Source organism: Canis lupus, chromosome 28, assembly GCF_003254725.2.
Source record: "Canis lupus dingo isolate Sandy chromosome 28, ASM325472v2, whole genome shotgun sequence".
NCBI classification, from domain to species: Eukaryota; Metazoa; Chordata; class Mammalia; order Carnivora; family Canidae; genus Canis; species Canis lupus.
In genome coordinates, this window is record NC_064270.1 from 15635219 (window position 1) to 15658163 (window position 22945).

General features: G+C 44.7%; 2 protein-coding genes across 15 annotated transcripts in view; one reads left to right on the plus strand and one right to left on the minus strand.

The window, feature by feature from the left end:
- The window catches only part of CNNM2 (cyclin and CBS domain divalent metal cation transport mediator 2), a 154222-nt gene extending 145010 nt beyond the window's left edge, over positions 1-9212 (plus strand). For both annotated transcript variants that reach the window (XM_025467068.3, XM_025467067.2), the window contains 2 exons: positions 2276-2460; positions 3156-9212. In XM_025467068.3, coding sequence (XP_025322853.1) covers positions 2276-2460; positions 3156-3365 — 395 coding nt within the window. In that variant the 3' untranslated portion in view covers positions 3366-9212. The remainder of the gene's footprint in view (positions 1-2275; positions 2461-3155) is intronic.
- Positions 9213-14073: 4861 nt separating this feature from the next.
- Positions 14074-22945, minus strand: part of NT5C2 (5'-nucleotidase, cytosolic II) — a 146070-nt gene continuing 137198 nt past the window's right edge. For all 13 annotated transcript variants that reach the window (XM_035707637.2, XM_025467073.3, XM_025467069.3 and 10 more), the window contains 9 exons: positions 21529-21612; positions 20435-20476; positions 19261-19368; positions 18914-18980; positions 17945-18115; positions 16587-16638; positions 16400-16460; positions 16094-16270; positions 14074-15515 (listed from right to left, as the gene is read on the minus strand). In XM_035707637.2, coding sequence (XP_035563530.1) covers positions 15279-15515; positions 16094-16270; positions 16400-16460; positions 16587-16638; positions 17945-18115; positions 18914-18980; positions 19261-19368; positions 20435-20476; positions 21529-21612 — 999 coding nt within the window. In that variant the 3' untranslated portion in view covers positions 14074-15278. The remainder of the gene's footprint in view (positions 15516-16093; positions 16271-16399; positions 16461-16586; positions 16639-17944; positions 18116-18913; positions 18981-19260; positions 19369-20434; positions 20477-21528; positions 21613-22945) is intronic.

The following is a 22945-nucleotide window of genomic DNA, read 5'->3' on the forward strand; positions in this document are numbered from 1 at the left end:
CCAGGCAGTGGGTTCCTGATGAAAGCGAGGGCTCATCTCACAAGAACCGAGGGCAGTGGGTTGAGAGAAAGCTGACTAGGAGTCTAGATACCCTGGGGAAAGCCGAGAGATTGCCCTGGAATCCTCCCCAGGAGGAAAGAACAGAAGACTCAGAAGGAAGGCCTCTGACCTCTAACTGCTGATGCACCCAGTTTGATCAGTAAGCACAGTGCCCTCTGCATGTCTCGGTTTCTTATCCTTAATTTTTTTTAAGATTTTATTTATTCATGAGAGATACAGAGAGGGAAGCAGAGACAGGGAGAGCGAGAAGCAGGCTCCCTACAGGGAGCCTGTTGCGGGACTCAATCTTGGGACCCTGGGATCACGACCTGACCCAAAGGCAGATGCTCAACCACTGAGTCACCCAGGTGCCCCTTCTTAACCTTTAAATCATCACACCCAAGAGTAAATACTGTCTATAGAAATGCTGGTGCGATCTGGGGCTCAAGCCCAGGGCTACAGTGGAATCCCTTGTTTCAAAAATCAGGTTTGAGGGTTCGATCTGTCAGCCCAGGTGAAGCTTTCCCAAGTACAGGAAGGCTCAGTCCTGGGGGTAGCACAGAGTGGAGAGGCCTGGGATGAGGGCAACAGGAAACAGAGTACTGGTAACAAGGCTTATTGATGGGATATTTATTAAGTGTCAGATGCTGTGCTAAGCACTCTATACATTATCTCCTTTGGAATCCTCATGACTTTATGAGGTGGGAACCATTATCCATCTTTTAATCTGAGGCTTCACGACATCGGGTCATCTGATCAAAGTTCCTTTCTGCTAAGTAGAAAACATGATAAATTATTCATTTGCCCTGTTGTGTTCAAAGATAAGGGAAAGCAACCAGAGGAACGGCTACTCTGAGTTTAATTTGAACAATAGAAAATGGGTTTTGATAAAATTGTAGGGGAAGTGTGCTGTGACAGTTTTAGGAGAAAGTAAACTCGCCCGCTAAAGGTTCAGTGAAGACTCACCGTGTTTTGTCCTGGTCCTATTTTGAGGAGGGACATTTATTGAGTGGAAGGAATATTCGTCAGATGGTGGTCAGGAAGGGGGTGAGGGGTGGCAAAACATGTGGCATGAAGGACATCAGAGCGTTTAGCCTGGAGAAGAGGCTTAAGGCAAACGCAACCATCTTCAGACACTTCAGGGCTGTTTGAAGTAGCAGAGGAACAGCGGCCCTCGTGGGGCTCCGCCAGCCTGAGCCGGGGGACTTTGCTGGGCTGCTGGGCGTGATGACAGATGCGGAAGAGCAGGACCAGCGGAGGGCAGCTCCTCTGGGGGGGGGGGGTATACTAGTGAGGGGTCCCCTCCAGTCCTGCGGCATGACGCAGGTCAGGACCTGTCCTCTGTGAACACCCACTTAATATTTGTGGAGTAGATTTGATTGGAAAAGCAAAAATGGAGGAAGCTCCGACGAGGGTGGGGGGTGGGTTATGTCCAACAAAACGTATGTTAGAAGCTCCGGTCAACTTGCCTTTTGAGAGCAGCAACACTAGACTCGCTGAATTCCTTTTCACTTTATTTTAATAAACGAGTCCGGTCCATCTCCTCGCAGACCCCCTCTTACAGCACCTATGCTCCCTCAGGCCTTTGAAGAGTTTGGTGTCGTCTAGTGTTCCCGAAACACCGAGACACCCTTGGGCTGCCCAAAGGGGGATTTTACTGGGGTCAGAGACAAAGATCATAGGTTCGGCTGTGGAGGGGGGTGGTATGAGCACACAGAACTATTTTGATTCCTTTAAAACACGTATTGATTTACCAACATTCTTGAGTACTTTGCTTGTGGCAAAGTAACGGAGGGCTGCCCTCCTGTGCCCTGTGTGGTCTATCCAGCAGCTTCTGTGATTCAGGCCTAGTCGGCCTGAGGCCTGTGCGTCTCGCAGCCCCAGGGGATGCTCCTGACGCAGGTGTGCAGCCTGGGGGCCTCGCTGTCAGAGACTCACTCGGGAGGGATTGTGTGTGCATGAGGGAGAGAGAGAGAGAGAGAGAGAGAGAGAGAGAGAGGATGTGGGCCTGCAGGAACGGCCGAGCAGCAGAACTGAACAAACCCTCCGGACAGCAGGCCGCCGTCGAGGTGGTGAGCTGTACGGCCCTCGCGTCTGGGTTAAGCTGATTGAACTGGTCTATTAATTACTACTTTCTATTATTTGGAAAATAAAGAGCTGACTGTGTTGGTTCTGTCTACCTCACTTAAAAGGTTATGGGTGGTTTGTTTGTTTGTTTGTTTTCCTCCGTGTCTAGGTGAAAACAAGTCGCCTCCTCGCCCGTGTGGCTTGAATCACTCAGACTCTCTGAGCCGAAGTGACCGGATCGACGCAGTCACGCCGACACTGGGGAGCAGCAACAATCAGCTCACCTCCTCGTTCCTTCAAGTCTACATCCCTGACTACTCAGTGCGGGCCCTCTCTGACCTTCAGTTCGTTAAGGTGAGAGGGGAGCGCGTGCTTTGGCGGGGCCTGGCCGCCGGAGGGGACCTGCTGCAGCCGGTGGTTTGGCTCCCCGGCCCATTTGGGCTGCCCTGCCTCCAGCTCCTGTGCCCAACCGAGACTTAGGCTCCGGAAAACACTTCTCTCCCTGGCTCTGTCAAAAGAGCTGCCAAGTCAGATGTGGCTTTTTCAGGGAGTGAGAGCCAGAGGCAGAAAAAGGAGGAACCTCTCTCAGCAAGTCCTCGTGAGCTCGTGAGTCCAGTGAGTCCGGGTGGCCACAGAAGGGCTGAGGTCGGAGTCTCCGAAGACTTGCTGAGATGGGGTGGGAAGAACCCTCTGTTTCTCTTCTGCCCCAGACGGGGTTCTTTTCTCAGTCTGAAATAAAGGTGTCTTCTGAAGAACGAGCCAACTTCCACTGGTGGAAGCCTGTCTCCATTTTCCAGTCTCTGAAATTTTGAGACGAAAATTTGGAAATGGCTTAGATCAGTAAACACTGACTTGTCCGCCAGAGTTCACTTGAACTTGCAAGGTGACTCAGTTTATACATGAGGATGATATTTTCCTAGAAAAACTTTGAGGGGCCTTTCTGGGGGAGCTGGGGTGGGGGATTTTAACATGTAATGCAAAGTTGAGACAGGAACACGTAAAAATAAGCATTGTCTTCGTTTGTTTTCTGTGCCATCTTCTGGCCCCAGATCTCAAGACAGCAATACCAAAATGCCTTGATGGCATCCCGGATGGACAAAACCCCTCAGTCTTCAGACAGTGAAAACACTAAAATTGAATTGACTCTTACGGAGCTGCACGACGGTTTGCCAGACGAGACCGCCAACCTGCTCAATGAACAGAACTGTGTGACACACAACAAGGCCAACCACAGCCTGCACAGTGAAGGGGCCATCTAGAGCGCCCACCGCTGCCCCTCGCCCCCCAACTCCGGAGGCCCCAGGCCCGCCGACCATGAACCCCATTAGCGTGAGCTTGTGTGCCATGCTGCGTCCTGCAACATCCTGAGACCAAAGACTTTGTCCCCTTCCCGGAAGCCGCCGCGGAGGATGGCCAGGGCGGGCACAGAAGCTAGAGGTGTGACACCAACAGCCAGGACATGGCATTCGAGATTTTGGAGATGAACTTCTTCCACCCAAATAGAATCATGTTTATTTTTTCAGTTGTACCTTCTATCTTTATTCACTCTCCTCCTCCCTCAATTTGCATGAAGTTGAAAATTGTTGCGGTTTATTTTATTTTTTTCCCAAGAGATGATGTTTTTAAACAGTGTCTTTTGCAGAGTTGTACGTTGTTGTGTCTGAAACTCTGCCGTGACTCCGTGAGGTGACCTGAGCCCAACGGACTGGCTGCTCCCCCTCCTCCTCCTCCTCCTCCCCCCCACCCCCCACGGCCGTGTCGCTGTGGAACTTGAAGGATGAATGAAGAAAACTGTCCCGCGGGGGGCGGGGCCTGCACGGCGCCCTCCCCCGGGGCCCCCCTCCGCCGCCTCCGTGAGCTCAGTGTTGTTTTAAGTTAACGTTTAACCGCGTCCTTTCCCTCAGAGAGGTCTAACATTTGCTTGGAATGTGATTTCTGCTCCTCTAAGGAATTTTTATCACCAAAATGAATGTTCATGAATTTTAAGGCCACGGTTTATCATTGGCGAGAGGCAAGCGGGCTGCATCCCGACCGACCTTGCTGCAGCCTGGATCCGCGGCCCAGGGCGCCCCAGGGCGCAGGCGGAGGTCCTCGGGCCTCGAGGGGCGGGGCCGGGGGGCTCCGTGGGGCTGCGCCTCCTCGCCCCTGCCCCTGGGCTCCTGGCCCGGACCGCCGTGCCCCGCCTCCCGCGCGCCCCTCCCGTGCGCCAGGGCCGCTGTGGCCCCAAACAGGGATTCAGAAGCCAAATGTGTGTTGTGGCCATTTCATGTGTGTCTCCGCCTTATTTTAATACCAAATTCATCCCGCGTAGTGAAATTAGTGTCAGGAGATGTTTCTGGAGTGACTGGGTTCCTAACTATCTTATCTGTTCCAAGTGTCAGCCCAAGGGGCCTGTGCGTTTTGTGGGCCACGCCGCCCCCCGAGGTGGGCTCCTCCGACGCAGTGACCGCAGGGCCGCCCGCGCGCTTCTAGGTCCTAGCCCAGAAGCCAGGGCTCTCCCCTGGGTCCCGCTGACTGAAGGGAAGGCCTGGGCCCGGCAGCGGGTTCCTCCTCCCTCTTCAAGGTAGGAGTGTGTCCCCCCAGGTAGGGCTCGGGGAGGATGCGAGCTGGGTTGGGAGCCCCCAGCAGCGCCCAGGCTCGCCTCCCGACGAGCAGTGTGGTGGCTCCTGTGTCACAGGCACGTTGACCACAGTATTTCCTCCGGGATGTCCGCCCGGAGGGTCTTCCTCATAGGGTGCCATCCCCCTTGGTGAGGGTCACGGGGTGCCCCCTAAGGGGGCTGAGTGGCCCACTACTGGCACCCAACCTGCCGCCATGGGATGGAGCCCCCACTCTGTAGCTTCAGGTTAGTGGGACCCTGCACCCCGAGTATCCCCTTTTATAAACAGATCCATCCAAGAGCAGGTCTGTTTCTAAGACGCATCTAGCCAAGCACAACCCCAGTGTGGTGTGGGAACTGGGACTATCCCCGTAAGGAAGTGAACCGTGGGTCTTGCAAGGGGAGCGGCCCCCCTCCAAGCACAACCCGCTGGGTTGGTGGAGCCTGGCCCTGCCACGCCGGGGTTCCTCTGACTTTCGGGAACTCTGCCCCCTTGGCCCAGTCCCTGCTGATCTGCCTTTCCACATGCGGCCTGTCTCAGGGTGCCTTGCTACTGGAAGGAGCTGCTGGAAGCAGGGTTAATGTGTTGGGTCTTTTTCAGAGCCCCCACGGTTCCTCTGTGAATCCTAAAGCTCTGTGAGAGGCCGGGGATTCCAGCTGCTGGCTCCTTGACTTCAGAGAGAAACCAAGAACTTGTCATCACTATCATCCCTACTCAGTGTGGTGGCTTTTTGAAAAGTCTGCTGTAAAGTGCTGGCAGGGGTGGCTTTACAGCAGAGGCTCCTACGCCCAGAGGATGAAACTTTAGTCTCTCAAGTTGGTATTTCTTTTCTTTACACCACTCTCTACCTTTGATTATTCATATTTTGTAACAACAGAGAATTGAAAATCGTTCCTGGCTATAGTTAAATATCTGCTTTGGAGAAAGCTCAAGACCCTTCAGATCACACTGTCTTGAGTGATCAGATTCTTGCCCCGGGCCCTGCTTTCCCTCTGGAAACTAACTTCAGGCTATTGAAGGAGAAGCGCCGGCTCATTGCATCACTGGGCAGCAGGATGATTGTGGCTTAGACGTTCTGTGCACTCATGTCTATAAAGGGGAGAGTCCGGCAGAGAAGGGCACTGAGTATTTGAGATCTCCGAGTGCAGTGGCCAGGTCTCAGAATGCAGCGCCAGTAGATCAGCCTTGCCTAGGGCTGCCGGCTTTAAGTGTGCAGGGGAGCGGGCTCTGCAGCAGACACCGGTGCTGGTGTCTCGAATGCTGCTGGAGCCCTCGCTATCGGGCCCAGCACCCGTCTGCCGTGGCTTCTGCGGCCGAGGCTTCGAGCCCTGGCTCAGTGGGACCAGACAGGGCCTCCTCCCGGTTCTAGCCACTGTAGCATCCCAAAGGTTCCACCTGCACCTGGATCCCTAGTATCTGGATGTTCCCAGGACAGTCTGCTTTGTCATTATAAATGAGAGGGTTTTGTTCCCCCTACTACCCTACAGGTTCTTTCCCTTTGTTGGTCTCTGTTCATATTTATCAGGCAAGTTCAAAATCCTGTATTTAAAGTTTTAGGAAAACAGAACATTAAGATCTGTATGTACATGGATATGGGGTGCCAGTCAACTAGTTTAAGCCATGGTTCTCACGTAATTTCATACCACTTGACCCCATTCTTCTCTCCTTCCTCACCTTCACTTCCCTCCTTGCCCACGCTGACAAGATTGGCTTCCCCACGTGGGAGGAAGTAGGATACCTTGCCATTTTCTAATGTAACTTTAAGGAACTTCTGTGCAGAGGTTGAACGCAGAACTTCACATCAATATGGAACATTAACTGTGAATATGTTTCCCTGTGCTATCCCCAGTACCATCTCACTAAAGGATCAGCTTTCCAAGTCTAGGAAAGTAGTGGTAGGTACAAGTAGAACTGCATTTTCCCTAGGAGTGGAGGTAATAGGAATTGGGCTGGGCAGGGACCACAAGCTTCCGCCCCCCACTTCTCTCAGGTTGAGAAGCAGACCTCAGGAGGCCCTTGGCTGATTGATTCTCTGTCCTGGCTGGTCAAAAATAAGAACAAACCCCAACCCTATCATCTTCTGAAAACCAGCCAGAGATCTATGGCCCTCTTCACTCATCCTGGGCCAAGATCCCAAGGTTCCTCCAGGGCTGGCCAGGGGTGATCCCCAACGAAAGACTCCTCTGAGCCAGTACAGGAAGGGTCCTCAACTTGGAAACAGCTGCCAGGGGAGGGTTGACGTGGCACATGTCACGCCCCAAGTTCTCTGGTGGCATGAACAGCAGGAATGATTGCCCTGCCAGTTTTGACCCCAGAGACGGGTTTTTTCTTGCAGGGGGTTGACGGAGCTGGCCATTCAGGATGTGGGGGCTTCTGGGGCGCCGGTTTCTGGGCTGGGCTTGGTTCCACTGTAGGCTCTGCGCTCGTGGTGCTTCCATCCAGCAAGGAAGGACGTCTGTGTCAGTTGTAGATGAATGCAAAGTTAGGAGGGAGTTAGAGAACTGAGTACGAAAGTGGTTTGGAGTGATTCAGAAATTTTCCGATGTAAATTTATCAATGAGCAACCTACTCAGTGGATTTTTATATCTCAGGGCCATTTACAGATCTTTATCTTTTCATATTTCTTTTGTATTCAAGTGGGCTGATAAGAGAGATGAGTTCAGGGAACTCTGAGATGAGGTTCATTTGCCTCCATTTGAGGGCGAGCTTGCCGATGTCACCGTCCCTCCAGGCTGTGGCAGTGGGCCTTCTTCCTCTACCACTCGCAGGCATTCTTCCTGCAGTGAGTGCTTACCTGCTGGTTTTCCTTCTGCCCTGTCTGAAGATTCCCAGAGTCCCTGGTCAGCCCGAAGGACAGAAGGAGGCAATGGCAGTTCATAGCAATTGCAGAGCTTGGAGCAGCTTTCCTCCTGCCTTGGGCTGGGGACTTTCTCGGCTTCTTAGACCTTTGTGGTTGGCTCTACACAAGTAATCTTTCTGTGTATGCTAGAGCCACTGACATTTCACTAGACTCATTGTAAATATCTTCCGATGGGAAATACCAGGCTGTACTTGAAGCAACATTTAGAAACAAAGGTTCTAGTAGCAAGAGCTTAAAGTTCTAGGAATTTGTATAGCAAGGTTTTTATGTACACAGCTCCAACACATACTATACGAAAGACTTGAGTTAATACACATCTTTGAGTTCGAATACCCACTTATGTTGAGTTTAAACATAAACTGGAAGAACGGCTTGCCTTGCCTGGCAGGGTATCTTCTGGTATTTGCCCACATCTGACCCAACACGGATTCACTTGGAAAGTGATTCTTTTGGGGCCAGATTCTTCTTAGGCTCACCCTGGGAAGAATTCTTACAGACCTGGTGGGGCTTGGGTGTGCCTTCCCTTTTTGTTGGAGGCCCAGGCCCCTTGGTATGCTTAGCTGGTCTCAGGCTCCTGGAGTAGGAAGGAGTAAGGCATCAGGACTTTCATTCCCCTGAGAGCCCCAGCTTAGCTTCTGATTCATTCTTCCCCATGTCTGAAGTCTACTGTGAAGGCGGAGTGTATCAGTCCATTGACTTCTCTTATTTCTGGAGTCTTAAATCTACAAATGTATATGCTTTATTTTATATTATTATTTATTATGTACATATGCCTCTACTGTTAGTACATTGTGACTAAGACGAGATATTTTCTAGAGCCCCTCATCCATGGAGCCTAGGGTTCTGTTGTCCCTTAAAGTGGGTGAGAAGGCAGTGGTTTTTTTTTGTTTTTTTTTTTTTCTGTTTTTGCCATAAAGAGGTTGCTGCTCTTAGGTTGACCCTAGCATCCCTGGCCCCTTTTACTGGGCTTACCACTATTCCTGATGGACTAGTGTTTGGGATGAGGATGGAGGCCTGTCTCCGTCATGGCAGGGCTCTCAAGTACATCTGCGACATGCTTGAGAGGTGGTTTCCTGGTGACTGGGTCTATTCTGTATAACGGTACAGCATGGATGTGAGACCAGAGCCTTCTTCCTCACTCCCACCTTCTCAAGCCAGGTTGGGAAACTGGCCCCACAACAGTGATGGCCTCTAAATTCCTACCTTGGATTGCAGAATCCATCTCTCGGGACCATGGAAGCTGCCTGCCCATCTGGGCTTCTTATATGCCTTTTCATGGTTTTGAGGCCCAACGCCAGCATTGCCTTGGCCCTCAAGTTTAAGACCCTGCTTTGTGTCTGATTTTCATCCTCCTCAGCCTTTGCTGTGTCATAGTGTACATTTCATGCTTTTCAGCAGTGAAGCTCTCCGAACACAGTATTCAGAGCTGTGTACATAAGCCTAAAGAAGCACAAATGACATGTATAGGTTTCATGAGCTGATTGTCATAATGAATGCATTTTATAATTCAAATGATGTTGTAGATTTACAATCTCTCCTATTTATTTTGTACCAATTTATTTGTAAATTTTGTGATTGTTTTAAAAGGTTTTGTTCATTTCTATTATTCTATTTAGATAAATGATGATTTTCTGTTCACCCTTCCAGCGGATGTGTGTTCCCTCTTTCCCCTTCCATCTATGCAACACCAACCTCAGTCCCCTGCCCAGTGGCCTGGCTGTACTGGTGAGAAAGCTGGGATTGGTTGTCTGTCGGCATGGCAACACAGCAGGGCATTTCCTTTGGACACACACCACAAAGTCTTATGTACAAGAGAGGGTTGCTAGAACTGTGCCTCCACCTTTACCATAGAATCTGGTGCCACCAGTTCTGAGGAGGTGGGGGGGGGGGCTTCTCCTTTGCAAGGATTATAGTCCATCAGTTCATTTTAGTTAAGGACCCTGAGGAAATCCACTCAAATTGTTCCAACATTGGCCGCTCAGTCACTAACAGCACACAGTTCAGCTGGGCAAATGTCCAAGCTGTTTTTTCCTAGGCAAGACCAGAGGCCTCCTTCCAGCCTCTCGGCTGGCTCTTGAGAATGGCTCTGTAGGTCCTCTACTCCGCAAAGCCTAGGGGAACGGTGGTAGCCGGCACAGATGTTCACTCTCAAGTTACAAACATCGGGCCCGACCGTGGGGAGTCGTGTTCAGATGCTCTTCAGGATGCAGTGGGCATCCACCTTCCCTGATAATCCAGTGTTGGGGCCCTATCCTCTTCCATCACTACTGCCTTTCAAGTCTTTAGGTTCCTTCTTACCTGCATCACTCAGGTGCTTCCAGACCCTGCATTATCTTCTGGTCAAGGTTCCCAGCCCCTTTTGTGACTTATCCCTTGATGACGTCTTTCTGGAATCTTTTGGCCTCCACTCTGTCTCTATTTTACACTCCAGAGAGGATCAAGCTCTGACTGGTCCCTATTTTCTGCACCGTGTGGTTTAACCCTGATGTCTGCAATCTGCTTTACTTACACTTGCCCAGTAGATGGGGACGGTTCATGAAGAACTATTGGCTTTGAGACACACCTGACTTCATCACCATGCCCCCCAGTCATTAACCCCAATTTCTTTAAAGTATTAACGGGGTAGTTCTATGTTCCAGTGAAGTGTTACCTTTTGGGGAGCCTGCTTACTTTCCTTAGATGCAGAGAAGCAAGCATGGAGGGCCAGGGAAGGATTTCTCTAACACACGGGAGTCCCAGTTGGCTGTTTTGCTTTTTCTTGCTTTACTCACTTTGTCTAGAGGAGTCCTGAGTTCAAATTAGTAAATTCCCCAAGGAAAGGAGAGGTGATTTTTCCTGCTGTTAAGATGAGATTTTCCTGAGTTTTCCCTCTGTATCCATGGGGTGCCCATGTGGACACACTGGACACAAGTTTATTACTAAACTTTACCATGAAAAAAGCTCTAGGGTTCCTATTTCATATAACAAATTATGCTCCCCAGCACTTCTTATCAACTCAGCACTTCTAAGGACACAGACTATGACTCACCAGAGAGCCTTGTAGAGAAAATGACTACTACATACTGAATGAGCGACCTTTTTATAATCTGGAGTGGATTTCTGAATTTTTATACTTTTTGAAAGTAAATTCAACAGTGACACTTCTTTAGTAGAGCGCCAAAAGTTGGATTAGATGGCTAATAAACTCGTTTTGTAAAACTTTCGTTTTTCCTCCAAGATCCTCACATCTGTGCTCATACTGTCCCATTCCAAAACAAAGGAATGGTTTATGAGGCCCTTTTGCTGTGACATTCTGGTGGCAGGCCATCTCCCCTGGTGGAGGGCTCTAAGCCCTAAGGACGCAAGGGAGAAGTTGCAGTTCTTTGTCAAAGTGCTCTTCCTGCTGGGGAATTCATGATTGTGAAGTGCTCCGACAGTAGGCTAATACAGGATGGGAATTTTTAGATTGAGCGAATTTCCTTACTAGGCTTCTGCTACATCATTGACTTAAGGACAGTGGGTCCAAGAATAAAGTTACTTGCTTCACTCCTATACCCATAAGTCACACATTACTTCTGGTGAGAACCCTCTCTCAAAAAAAAGACTGGACATTTAATAAACCTTTTTTTTTTTTTTTTTTTTTTTTAAAGTGTTGGAAAGGTTTGCTGGGCAAATACTTCAGAGCATCTCAGGAACTTGTGAGACTCACGACTGTTGCTGTTTTTCATGGGAAGAACATGCACTTAGCCGCTTGGGCTCCAGTGCATGTGGTGAGGTTGATCTTGGCCCAGACTCTACAGGGTTTGTCTGTAGCCCTGGCCAGACATGGCTTTGGGAAGAGCTCAATGGAGAGCAGGCTGTTTGGGGGCCTACTTGTACCTAATATGATTCATAAAGCAATGTGTAATCTACCTTTTTCCTAGTAATAAGATGAAGCGAAGGGATCTTACTTTGTAGGAAGAAACATAGAGACCAGACCAAAAACTGGTTTAAATTAGAAAATATAAATTACTTAGACTTACAGTAAGAGTCAGCAAGCTTGAGGTAAAATGTGTTCCACTGCGAGTATTTTTTGTGCCAAAGCTCTTCAGAGGAACTTTAAAATACTACATATATTTTATTTTTGAAATTGCATATCCTTGTTGGAACAAGTCAGATTGCTGTGGCTTTGGGATGAAGATACTGTGTCTGACAGGAAAAAATGGTTGAGATTGCCAGGTTACAGAAAAAAAGAAGCCTTATTTATTTTGTAAACGAATGCATTCTTTCTTTAGAAGACTTGCTTTCCCTTTCTACATACTCAGCAGTGAGAACAGTGTGAAATGCTGGTTCATGTTAGTGGAGGTGGAGGATGGAATGATGTGGGTTTTACTGGAAGTCACCTGGCTCTGTTCCTGGCGGCTGTGCATGTCCTCCCTTCTGTTTGATGGTAGTGTGTCATTTTTTTCTTCTATTTTTAAGGCTGCTCAGACAGCTCCATGGGAGAAATTTCATTCCAAGGGCCTCCCAAGGTTGTATATCATTTTAAATTGTCCTACTTGAGAAAAAACTTTAAGAGCCCTATGCTCTAGTCACCAAGACAAAAATGTCATGAGAAAACTAAGTACTGAGATATATATTTCTAAACCAAGTGAGAAACTGGGCCACTGCCTGTATGGCAATAGCTGGACCATAGTTACCATTTTTCCCACCATCAAAGAAAGGTTAAATAGTTTCCATAACACGGAATGTGTACAAGGCTCCCACCCTTAATGCAGGCTTAGATATGCACTTGTTTGTCTCAGGCTATTTGTGGTGAATAAGAGTATTTTTAAATGCTCTGGCAGCCTTGGAAAAATTGCAGGGCTTTAAAGTTGTTGACAAAGTATTTCTTAAATAAATAAATCTGATTTAGAAATATCTAAACATGAACAAAGTACTTTTAAGTCTGACATGTCACTGCAAGTGGCTTTTTAAAGTAGTTGTTTAAAACCAGTAACATGACTAAAGGATTTGTAGCTCCAAGTTATTCTAGTTCTGTTAAGAACCACTTCTAAAAGCATTGTAGAAAGGGTAGCTTGGAAGGGCTTCTTTGCTTATTTTGGGTCTCAGCAGAGCTATCTGTATGGCAGGAGAAAATTTAAGGTCTAAATAGAACACTAAACTTTCTTGGCTTTAATTTTTCAAAATAAACTGACCATCTCTGTAGAGATGAATGTATGAGGCAAGTCCCCTTACGAGGGAACCCAGCCGGGCTGTGGTCTGCTGCACCTCTGACCACCTGCTGGGTGTGCCAGGGTCCCTGGCAATCCTATACACGCCCTAAGATTGGCAGTTCAGTCTAGCACCCCAGAAGGGGTGTCTGGAGCTTTTCAAATACCAAGAGATTCTGAAGAGTTGAGAAATCTGTGTTCTCACAATCTAACAATGCCTCAGGTTTAAAACAAAAACATTAAGTTTAGCTTCCTAACTTTAGTTGGCAACAGAGAAACCCACTTTGATGTTTTAGCAAGCACAACTACATCTGCCCTGAGTGCCAGCCCCTGGACTGCCTAATTCCCTAGCACTTTTCCAACACGAATAATATGCAGAGAAACTACTCTCATCTTAGATGCTTATGGAATCCTAGCTCTTTAAAATAGGTTTTGGTGGTCCGAAGAAAGCTCTGACCAGCAGTGGAGTTCTTCAAATTGTGTGCACTCCTTGATCTTTGGATCCACTGTCAGACATCTGGCTAAAAAGAAACTCTTATAAAGATAAGATCTTATGTGGCTAACACAATATAAAAAGTGTGGTATATTAAAAGCAAAGTGCTCACGATGGTCTTTGCTCAAAACAGAAAGTATGTAAATGTACTATTAGAAGTTAGGCTCTATAGTTTTAATAAGTCACTTTGAAATTATTTGGCTTTGAGCAAATTTAAGATGGTGTCAAACTGCACATCTCCATCTTGAATGAGAATAATAGCTGGGGTGACCACAAACAAACTCTTTAAAATTTAAAATGGGGAGAGTATTTAAATGCTATCTGTAACCTGATTTTTTTTTTTTTTTAAAGATTTGAGATACCATGTGCAAGCAGGGGAGGGGCAGAGAGAAAAAATCTCAAGCAGACTCCCTGCTAAGCGTGGAGCTCGACCTCAGGAGCCAGACCCTGAGATCAAGACCTCAAGCTGCTCAACCGAGTCAGCAACCCAGGCACCCCCATAACCTGATTACTTTTAAAGTAGCATATATTCCTAAGAAATACCAGTTAGAATGTTTCTTGACATAACTTAATGTAAAGCCCATACTGAAAGTGATGAGGTAATATGGTCTTAGCTATGTTACTGAATTATGTTCCCTTCTTATAAAATCATTTTTGAAAGTCTTACTTCATAGTCCTGTGAACTTCCCATGGAAAAGTTGTGAGACTTATTTAAGTACTATAAATTTAACCATTAGTCATGCCAAACTATATCTCCTTTAAGAGAATGTCAAGTTGATTTCACTAGCCAAACTTAAACCCACCTGAAGACCAACAGTTATTACAGGAAGGGGTCAAAGTCAGTAATAGAAATATTATACTTTATTGAATTCTAGAGCAGCTAAATCTACCATCTGTGTTCACCAGTAAGAATGGAAGGAATATAGGAAGGGTAAAGTACAAGTCTACACTATGTTGGAACTGCTGTAGCCACTCTGACTGCACCTGAGGCAGTCTAATACCCTTTAGTACACAGTAATGATCCATTCTTGTTCAAAACAACAAGAAGTGATTTCTCTTGGGATTCTGAAGTGAATTTATTCACACTGATTGTGCCCTCTGCTTTAGGAAGGTTCTGACTTCACCCTTTTCCCATCCTCTAAAGCTTGACTTTGAACTATAGCAATCCACCCTAAAGGACAGAGAAGGCTGGGACTCTGGGAGCATGAGCCACACTAGCCCACACTAAGAAGTTCACTCAGTTATGCTCTAATGAAAGAAGGAGGTTCCTCCTTTTCCTTTTCACAGAGCTTGTTCCTTTGTCCTCTTTCAGCTTAAATTCTTTCTACAGATTCATCCCAGATGAGAAAAAGATTGTTTTTGGATAATAAGCATCTCTGCTATCAAAAAAATATAAGAAGAGATGAAGACTTTTACCTCAAAACAGAATCACTGCAGTGCATTCCAGACCAGCCTTCAGCAAAGCAAACCCTTGTGCAAGGCCACTGCAGCCCCTAGTTTGCCCACAGGCATAGAGGACACTTGAAAGCTCATAAAAGGAACCCTGACCTGAACAGAAGACTACATTTGATAATGGGAACAATATATTTCTCCACTGATATATAATACTGTGTAATGCACGGAAAAATTCAGGATGGACTTTGGAGTAAGAGCACAATTTGTAACATAACATCATTTTTGGATCACCTCTTCCCATCACCCTTGCTCCACTCTGAGACTCTTCACCACCCTGGTGTAGCCAATACATACTGAGGATGAAACAAGACAAGGAAACAGTGTCACAAGCCACGTTGGAGCCATCTGCATGCAGTTCAGCCCAGCTTTACCCTTACTTTCTTTCAATACAGACTCCATTACAATTTGAACCATCTGCAAAGAGTGCAAACAAAACTAAGAAGTATCTCTCTATGATTAAAATATTTTAAAGTCTTCAGAAACTTTCCAGATGTACCTTTGATGGAGCTCCCCACCCACCACTAGAACCCATCCTCTGCTCCTGTGAGTCCTGCCAGACTTGTTTAATGGATGCTCAGTTTTGGTTTTCCTCCTTATTCTTCTTCCTCTTCCTCTTCCTCATCATCATCTTCATCATGGCAGTGTGTAATTTCCTGGGGGGCCAGTGGGAAGAGGTTGGGGGGTTTAATCTCACTAATCGACCGGGTCAACTGGTGCCGCTTATAGTCGGTATCTTTGAAATCAACTGATGTGCGGTTCCGGGTGGCAAGAGGGGACTCCATCTCATTGATATCTACATGTGTGTGTTCCACCGTTGATTCATGAGGCATCTAAAACAAAGTCAGAGATTCAGAAAGCAAGTGGAGTAAAACAGTTTTCCAAATCCTAATCTCTTATCCCGCTTAAGGTGGCTGTGCAGAGACATGTCTACAATGGATCAGAGGCCCAGCCAATTTAGATACTGAAATAATGTCTTTCTAGAACTACCTAAAGCTATCTTTTTCTTTCTCTTCTTCAAAACTGTCCAAATCATTCAGCTGCGAACTAGAAAAGATGAGGGAGAAAGATTCTTATTTCGCAGCAAAAACCAGTCCTGAACTATAGGTCAGTATCAGAACATAGCACTAAATGAGAGAAATACGGTTTTTATGCTTACAAAGAGGAAAGTCTTCGTTACTCAAACAACGTTTAATATACATTTCAGGGTAAACCTATACCCTATAACATTTGATCTTGATCCTGCTTTCTCAAAGACCCCTTTTTGTGCAACCATGCAACCTGCTTGTGGGCTTTTGCACATTAGAAAGACTGAAACTCTCTTGTACCACCCTATAAACCTGGTTGCAGATCTCAGCCTTACAGAATATATCTTAATTGAAAATAGTAGCATAAGACTGTATTAACTCACCAAGACATGAGCAGCTCTGAAGAGGTAGCTGAATGGATAATACAGCAGGTTGATGAAAGATGCTGCATAGAGATCAGCATATCGCATCACCTGACTGGCAAAGAGGGTCTGTCGGGAGCCACTGCGAAACAGGCTTCCCATCATCCCATAGCACATGTCCATGTCATGAGTTACTTTCTAAAACAGAAAAGATTGAATTCAAATAGTTATTGACTGCTGACTATACACCAATCCCTATATAATAGAAGAAATAAAAAAAATCACAACTTGATCTTCCAAGTTTTCTCCCAAATCCCATTTGGATACCTTAATACGTCTCTGAATGGAACTAATGTCTGGGCGCTCATTGCTGCTGCTGTCAAGATGCCTAGAAACAAAAGAAAACACCACTGAAAATCTCTAGAAAAGATGTCTCTTACACCCCTAGGTGATTCCCAAAGAGGTAGATGGTTTTTAGGGAAGAAATTTTTCTTTTGAGAATCCAGAAACTTACTTGTAGAGTTCAGCCAAGAAAATATCCAAGCTCTGAAGCTCTTCGAAAAGTGCTAAAGTTCAGAAGGGAAAGAAAAATGTTTTTTAAAAAACATTCAGTTTAAAAAATATAAAATAAAATAAAAAATAAAAAGCATTCAGTTTTTAACTGCTGCTGGAACTAATTAGAAGGTTGTAGACATGGTTGAAAAGTAAAGCTACAGGTAAGTGTACAAAACGACTTCCTTCTCCAGTGTTAGGAAAACCCACTCCTGGCCTGCTTGAGATCTAGCAGCAGATGAAAGTCATGGTTTCTTCCTTAACTGCTTTTCTTCCTACCTGAATGCCACTCACTACAACTCTCCCTTCCAAATGGATGCTGACTCTGAGCTTACAAATCAACTAGATTTATAGAATCCCCTTGGTGAAAGGCTGAAAATGGGGATGAAGGGCTGGCTAGAAAATACCGCCAAGGACGAGCAACAGCTAGGATCTGTTGCATGCTTTAAAAGTGTTCCATCTTTCTCGACCTGGCTTTCCCAAAAAGAATTTAGCCCTAATGGATCTGTTGTGTGTAACAAGTTTTATTTATTTTGGGGAAAACTGAAAACACAAATCAATTTCTCTGTTCTGTGGGTCAGATGAGGTGCCATGACTGAGAAACGTTGTTTACTTGTAACTTTTTTGTACATATATTACACCGCAGTTAAGTCTCAATGAAGTATGTTATTATCCTCATTTTCAAATTTGAGGAAACAGGTGTCCCAGTAACTTCTAAGGGCATGAAGATATTAAGTAGAAGAGCTGGGTTAAGTACCTGAAGCAGTACCTTTCCCCACACTGTGGGTAATGCTAGCAAGGACTGGCTGGAGAACTTACGTGTCAAACAACTTTATGTAACTGGACCTACATATGGCTCAATTCAGCGTACAGTTCAGAGAATACAATTTGGCCTCATTCTCTACTTCTCAGAAGAGCAGGGGGAAAAAAATAGGACATATGACTACTCAGAGCCATCAATGCCCTCAAATCACAGATATAGGCTCATGGCAGAGAAACTGAAACTAGTAGGTATGGTTGGAAAATACGGGACTACAGAGAAATGTGGAATTCAGTTTAGTTGCTACAATAATATAACTTAGGATAGCAACATTCTGTGCTTAACCCTGAAGGAAGTCAAGAAGTCTGAACAAGATAACCTCTACTATTTTCTCAAATTTTGGAGTTCTGTACCTTACCTGGCTAGAAGAAAGCTATCTAAATATCTTAGGACCACCTCTGTCCCCCGCTTTCTCCCCACAGTCAAAGTAATGAGTTCATTAAAGAGGACTGATTCACAGCTGACGCTTTAGATAGAAATTAAGAGTAATGGTTCCCTACCACTCTTATCAGTCCAGACATGCAGCTCCTGTGCAAGTTCAGGAATCACCAAGAAAGTTCGCCACCCTTGCCGTTTCTTTGATTTTAAAATGTCTCCAAAAATGTGATCTCCAATATACAAAATATCTTTGCCCTTGGCTCCCAAGAGATCACAGACTGTATCTGATGAACCTGAAACAATGGAATAATAAAAATGTCTCCATGTTAAAAACAGCAAATACTGTACTAATTTCATTCTTATGCAAGGACCAGACTAGAAAAAGGGCTCACCTTTCTTAAAGACCCATCACTAGTTTTTACTTCATCATTCCTTTTAGTGCCTCTAAGGCAAGGCCTTCAGTTCCACTGAGCTAACCAGTGCTCCTGATTACCAAATCCAAGAGTAGCAAAACCACATGTTTCAGTTTTAATGAATATAACCCTCCAAAAGTACTGCCCCCATTTCTCATCAGACTGCAAAAAAATCTGCATCTGTGTCCATGAGGGCTCTATGAGGAACCCTTTGAGAACTACCTCAAATAGGTAAAAGGATGAGGAAAAACTGATCCTTTTAGTAAAAACCAAAGATTCATTAGGCCAGGGCACCTGGATGGTTCAGTCAGTTAAGTTTCTGCCTTTGGCTCAGGTCATGATCCCAGGGTCCTGAGATCAAGCCCCACATCAGGCACCCTGCTCAGCAGGGAGTCTGCTTCTCCCTGTACCCCTCTCCTGCTCACACTCGCTGGTGCACTCTCTCTCAAATAAAAATCTTAACAAAAAAAAAAAAAGGACTCATTAGGTCATACTAACAACTTTCCAAACCCATTCTCCCTGACTCCTATTGCATTAGTATATGACGAAGCATTTACCTCCAGTGGACTATATCTTCAGAATACTAAGGAGTATGGGTGGCACTATACCAGGAGGACACCAAAACTTTCCCAGAGAAGTCTGAACAAAGACAAACTAAAAGGGAAATCTGTGACTCACCTCCTGAGTAGACGATGCCATGCTGTAAGGGCCCTGTGTAGGTACCAATTTTCAGCTTGCCAGTTTTCTGTGAGAAGAGATGACAGACTTTGTAATAATTTATTGTTTGATCACAATTGCCACCCAAAATGTGATTTGGATAGGCAGCTGAATGAACAGCACTTTTGAATTATATTATTTTGGATTTATTTGGCTATCTCAATGAAAACGTTTAAAACTTAGATTAAATTCAAAAGAAATATATGGCTAATAAGTTAAAAATATCTCTTTCCTTAGGAAGAATAAGAGTAGGGAAAGGATAAATACAAAGGACATGGGCTAGCAGATAGATCATCCTCTTGACTTACAGTATCCACCTGACGCAGTACAGTGCCTTCTCCAAAAAAGAGTGGCTTCCGTGCATCCACCAAAATCAGGTCAAAATAGGACTGCCATGGTCGATGGGAACTCCCAGGCTGATGAAGATGAGAAAGAGCAACAGCCAAAAACATCGTCTTAACCTTAAGGCACTAATATTTCATCTCACTCGGATGTAAGGCATGTTAAGCATACCCAAAGGATCCCACTATTTTGTGAAAAACATCGTGTCTTATTATAAGCCACATTCTTTTGGAAGAGTGCAAGGTAAAAATATAAATTAACACGTTGTAAATCATTTTATCTACTAATTATTTCACAGCAATGCATCATATAAAGGAATGTGTGCTCACACTCTGAAATGGGCTAAAAGAAGCTAAAAAGGGGCCAAGGAGAATGCAAATCAATACTCCAGACACAGATTAAGAAAGAGGCAGATCAGCATGAGAACTGAAGTATTATACAAACTAACATGGAACTATTACTAGCAAATTTTACTAAGTATGTTCTCAGAATAATGGCTCTGGGTACACATTATTAGCCCTTGGCTCATATTGCAAGCTCACCACAGCACTAACACAGAGGTTATGCCCATTGACATTATCTCCATCCTGAAATGGAACCATGATATTAAATTTTTAAGGTCAAGCTGAAGAGCAATACATACTGTGCTTCTGGGTGATTATTTACTGATATTTACTCAAGCCTAGTACAAAAATCCCACAAGTATGTGACTAAGTTGCAACGAGTAGTCCTTAAATCTGAGTGTAGTCCCACTGCAGGACTGAAAAATTCTCTGCTAAATATCAAAGCTAACTGTTCTCTTGGCACAGAACTCAGCAATAACTAAGAGCAGTATCTAGACGGTGTCAAGAATATATATATTTTGTTTCTTTTAATCAGATATATTCCTCAATCTGAAAATTCCAGTCTTTACCATACAAACTTAATAATTCTGCATAATATTATTCTGATCCCATCCCACTAAACACACAAATATCTCTCCCTTTTATTTCTGTCTACTAAGTTTTCAAAACCCTAGCAATGTTAAACTATACTAGCTCCTGCAATGAGTTCTGACAATTCCCTTACTCTCAGTATTTCAGGATGACTAAATGCATTCATTATTACTAAAGCAATGGTCTATTAAGTTATATATAGTACCTTGGGGCCATGTGGGAAATCAAACAGGTAAGTCATAATTTTCTGGAAAAAAAAAATCCAACATAAGGTCCGTATACTACTTTTGCAAAAGATACATAGCACCTACAAAGAAAACAACTCAAACTCAAGCTTTTCATAAGACACGTCTTTTTCAATATGATTCATCTCATTCTTGTTTCTTCTAAGTTTATGAAATCATGACAGCTGAAGCCAGAAATTAATGCTTCGTAAAACAAAAGCTGACATTCTCAGTAGGACATAGGCTTCTTCTGGGACACATTATTAGCCCAGAAGCATATTTTTATGCTTTATCCATATACCCTTATTCTCTTGGAGGACTGGAACATACGTTTGGAATGTTTATCTGAGGTAAGGGCATCAAGAAAACTAATGACTCACATGGGAATAATACACCTTGGCCTCCTAACTATTGTTCCTAGATTACCAAGCCAACGAACCATTAGACTTCTTGGCTTTGTAAGACTGCTTACTCCAGATCACCACGTTTCTAAATTAAGATTTTACATAAAGAGAACTGGGGAGCACTGAGCTGCTTGCTAGTACTAAAAACTTGCAACTGTCTTACCAAAAGTAAGATGAGGCCAAGGAGTTAAATTGGCTTTTCTAGACGCTTTAATCATGGCAAAAACATTTTTTTTGAAGTTATAAGGCAGTAAATTTTGATGGCTAAGAGTCAAAACATCTTTGCACCATCTATTGCTATCTAGCTCCCAACAACAGGGAGGGCATTTACAGATGTACAATAAATAAATGTATGACTTTCAAGTTTGTATAAACGATGCACCAAAGAGACAGAGAAGCCATTAACCAGCACAAATGTTTTAAATAACCTCCAAATTAAAACCTTCAAGTAGCCATTTATAATCAGGGAAAATAGTCAAAAGGAATACTGAGAAAAATTTGAGAACCACTCTGATGTAGTCCTTATGCTAAAGATATTTTTTCACTCTGTTCTCAAAATGAAATGGCAAAAAACTACCCTCATTTAACAAACTACTGTCCTCATTATCTTCACAGTTCTTTAGGCCAAAATATTCTTCTCTATAGACATAATATGAATATTAAGCACTTACATCTGTATATTTATAGTCACTGTTGGTGGCAAGAAACACTTTCCCTACTTCTTTCATTCGGCTCAAAAGCAAAGGCAGTTTTCCCTGCAAAGTAAGAGGATGATGAGTCAAACACTGAAACACAAACATATACTCATTTACACTTGGAGTTTTTTTTCCACTGGATTAAGAATAGAGGATGCCCTCGAAGGGCTGGTCAGTTTCAGAATTTTACATTTAAGTGACCACATTGTCACTATGCATGAATGAAGTATTAATATATGTAGTATGCATGGTGTATATAATGTATAGGCTTAAATATGATACACATAGGTGATATTATTATTATATATGCTTATTTTTTTTAATTTTTATTTATTTATGATAGTCACACAGGGAGAGAGAGAGAGAGGCAGAGACACAGGCAGAGGGAGAAGCAGGCTCCATGCACCGGGAGCCCGATGTGGGATTCGATCCCGGGTCTCCAGGATCGCACCCTGGGCCAAAGGCAGGCGCCAAACCACTGCGCCACCCAGGGATCCCTATATATGCTTATTAAAAACACCTCTGGGCACCTGTTTGGGTCAGTCAGAAGAGTTTTTAACATTTGATCGCAGGGTTCTAAGTCTGAGTCCCACGCCGGGTATAGAGATTACACATATGCATACACAGACAAAAACAACTTAAAAATAAATGATGTTTTTTAAACAAAAACATCTCTACCTTCCTCATGTCTGCCTCAGGAAAGAGCTTAAATTACCTTGTAATCTCTTAAAGTATATGAATGAGGTATGGAAAAGGTCAGGAAAAGCTGATTTTAAATATTTGTTAGAAAGAGAACACATGAACAAGCGCGTACTTGAGCAGGCGGAGGAAAGGGAAAGAGACAAGCAGACTCTTTTTTTTTTCTTTTCTTTTCTTTTTTAGCAGGCTCCCTATGGGAAGCCTGATGCAGGACTTGATCCCAGGAACCTGGGATCACGACCTGAGCCAAAGGCAGACGTTCAATTGCTGAGCCACCCAGGGTGCTAAGCAGACTCCTTTGTGTGCTCGATCCCATGAATCTGAGACCATGACCTGAGCCAAAATCAAAAGTTGGCCGCTTAACCAACTAAGCCATCCAGGTGCCCCAAGAGGAGCTGATTTTAAACATCATGAGAAAAATACTCTACATGGGGAGTGTAAGATACGGCTTCACCAAGTATACTTTTGTTTTATAAAACACCTTGCAAAAACAAAAAAAAAAAAAACACCTTGCAGGAGTGCCTGAGTGGCTCAGTCGGTTAAGCATCTGCCTTAGGCTCAGGTCACGTGGGATCATCAGGCTCTCTGCTCAGTGGGGAGTATGCTTCTCCCTCTGCCTGAAGCTCTCTTTGCTGTGCTCTCTCTGACAACTAAAGAAATAAAATATTAAATAATAATAATAAAAAAACACCCT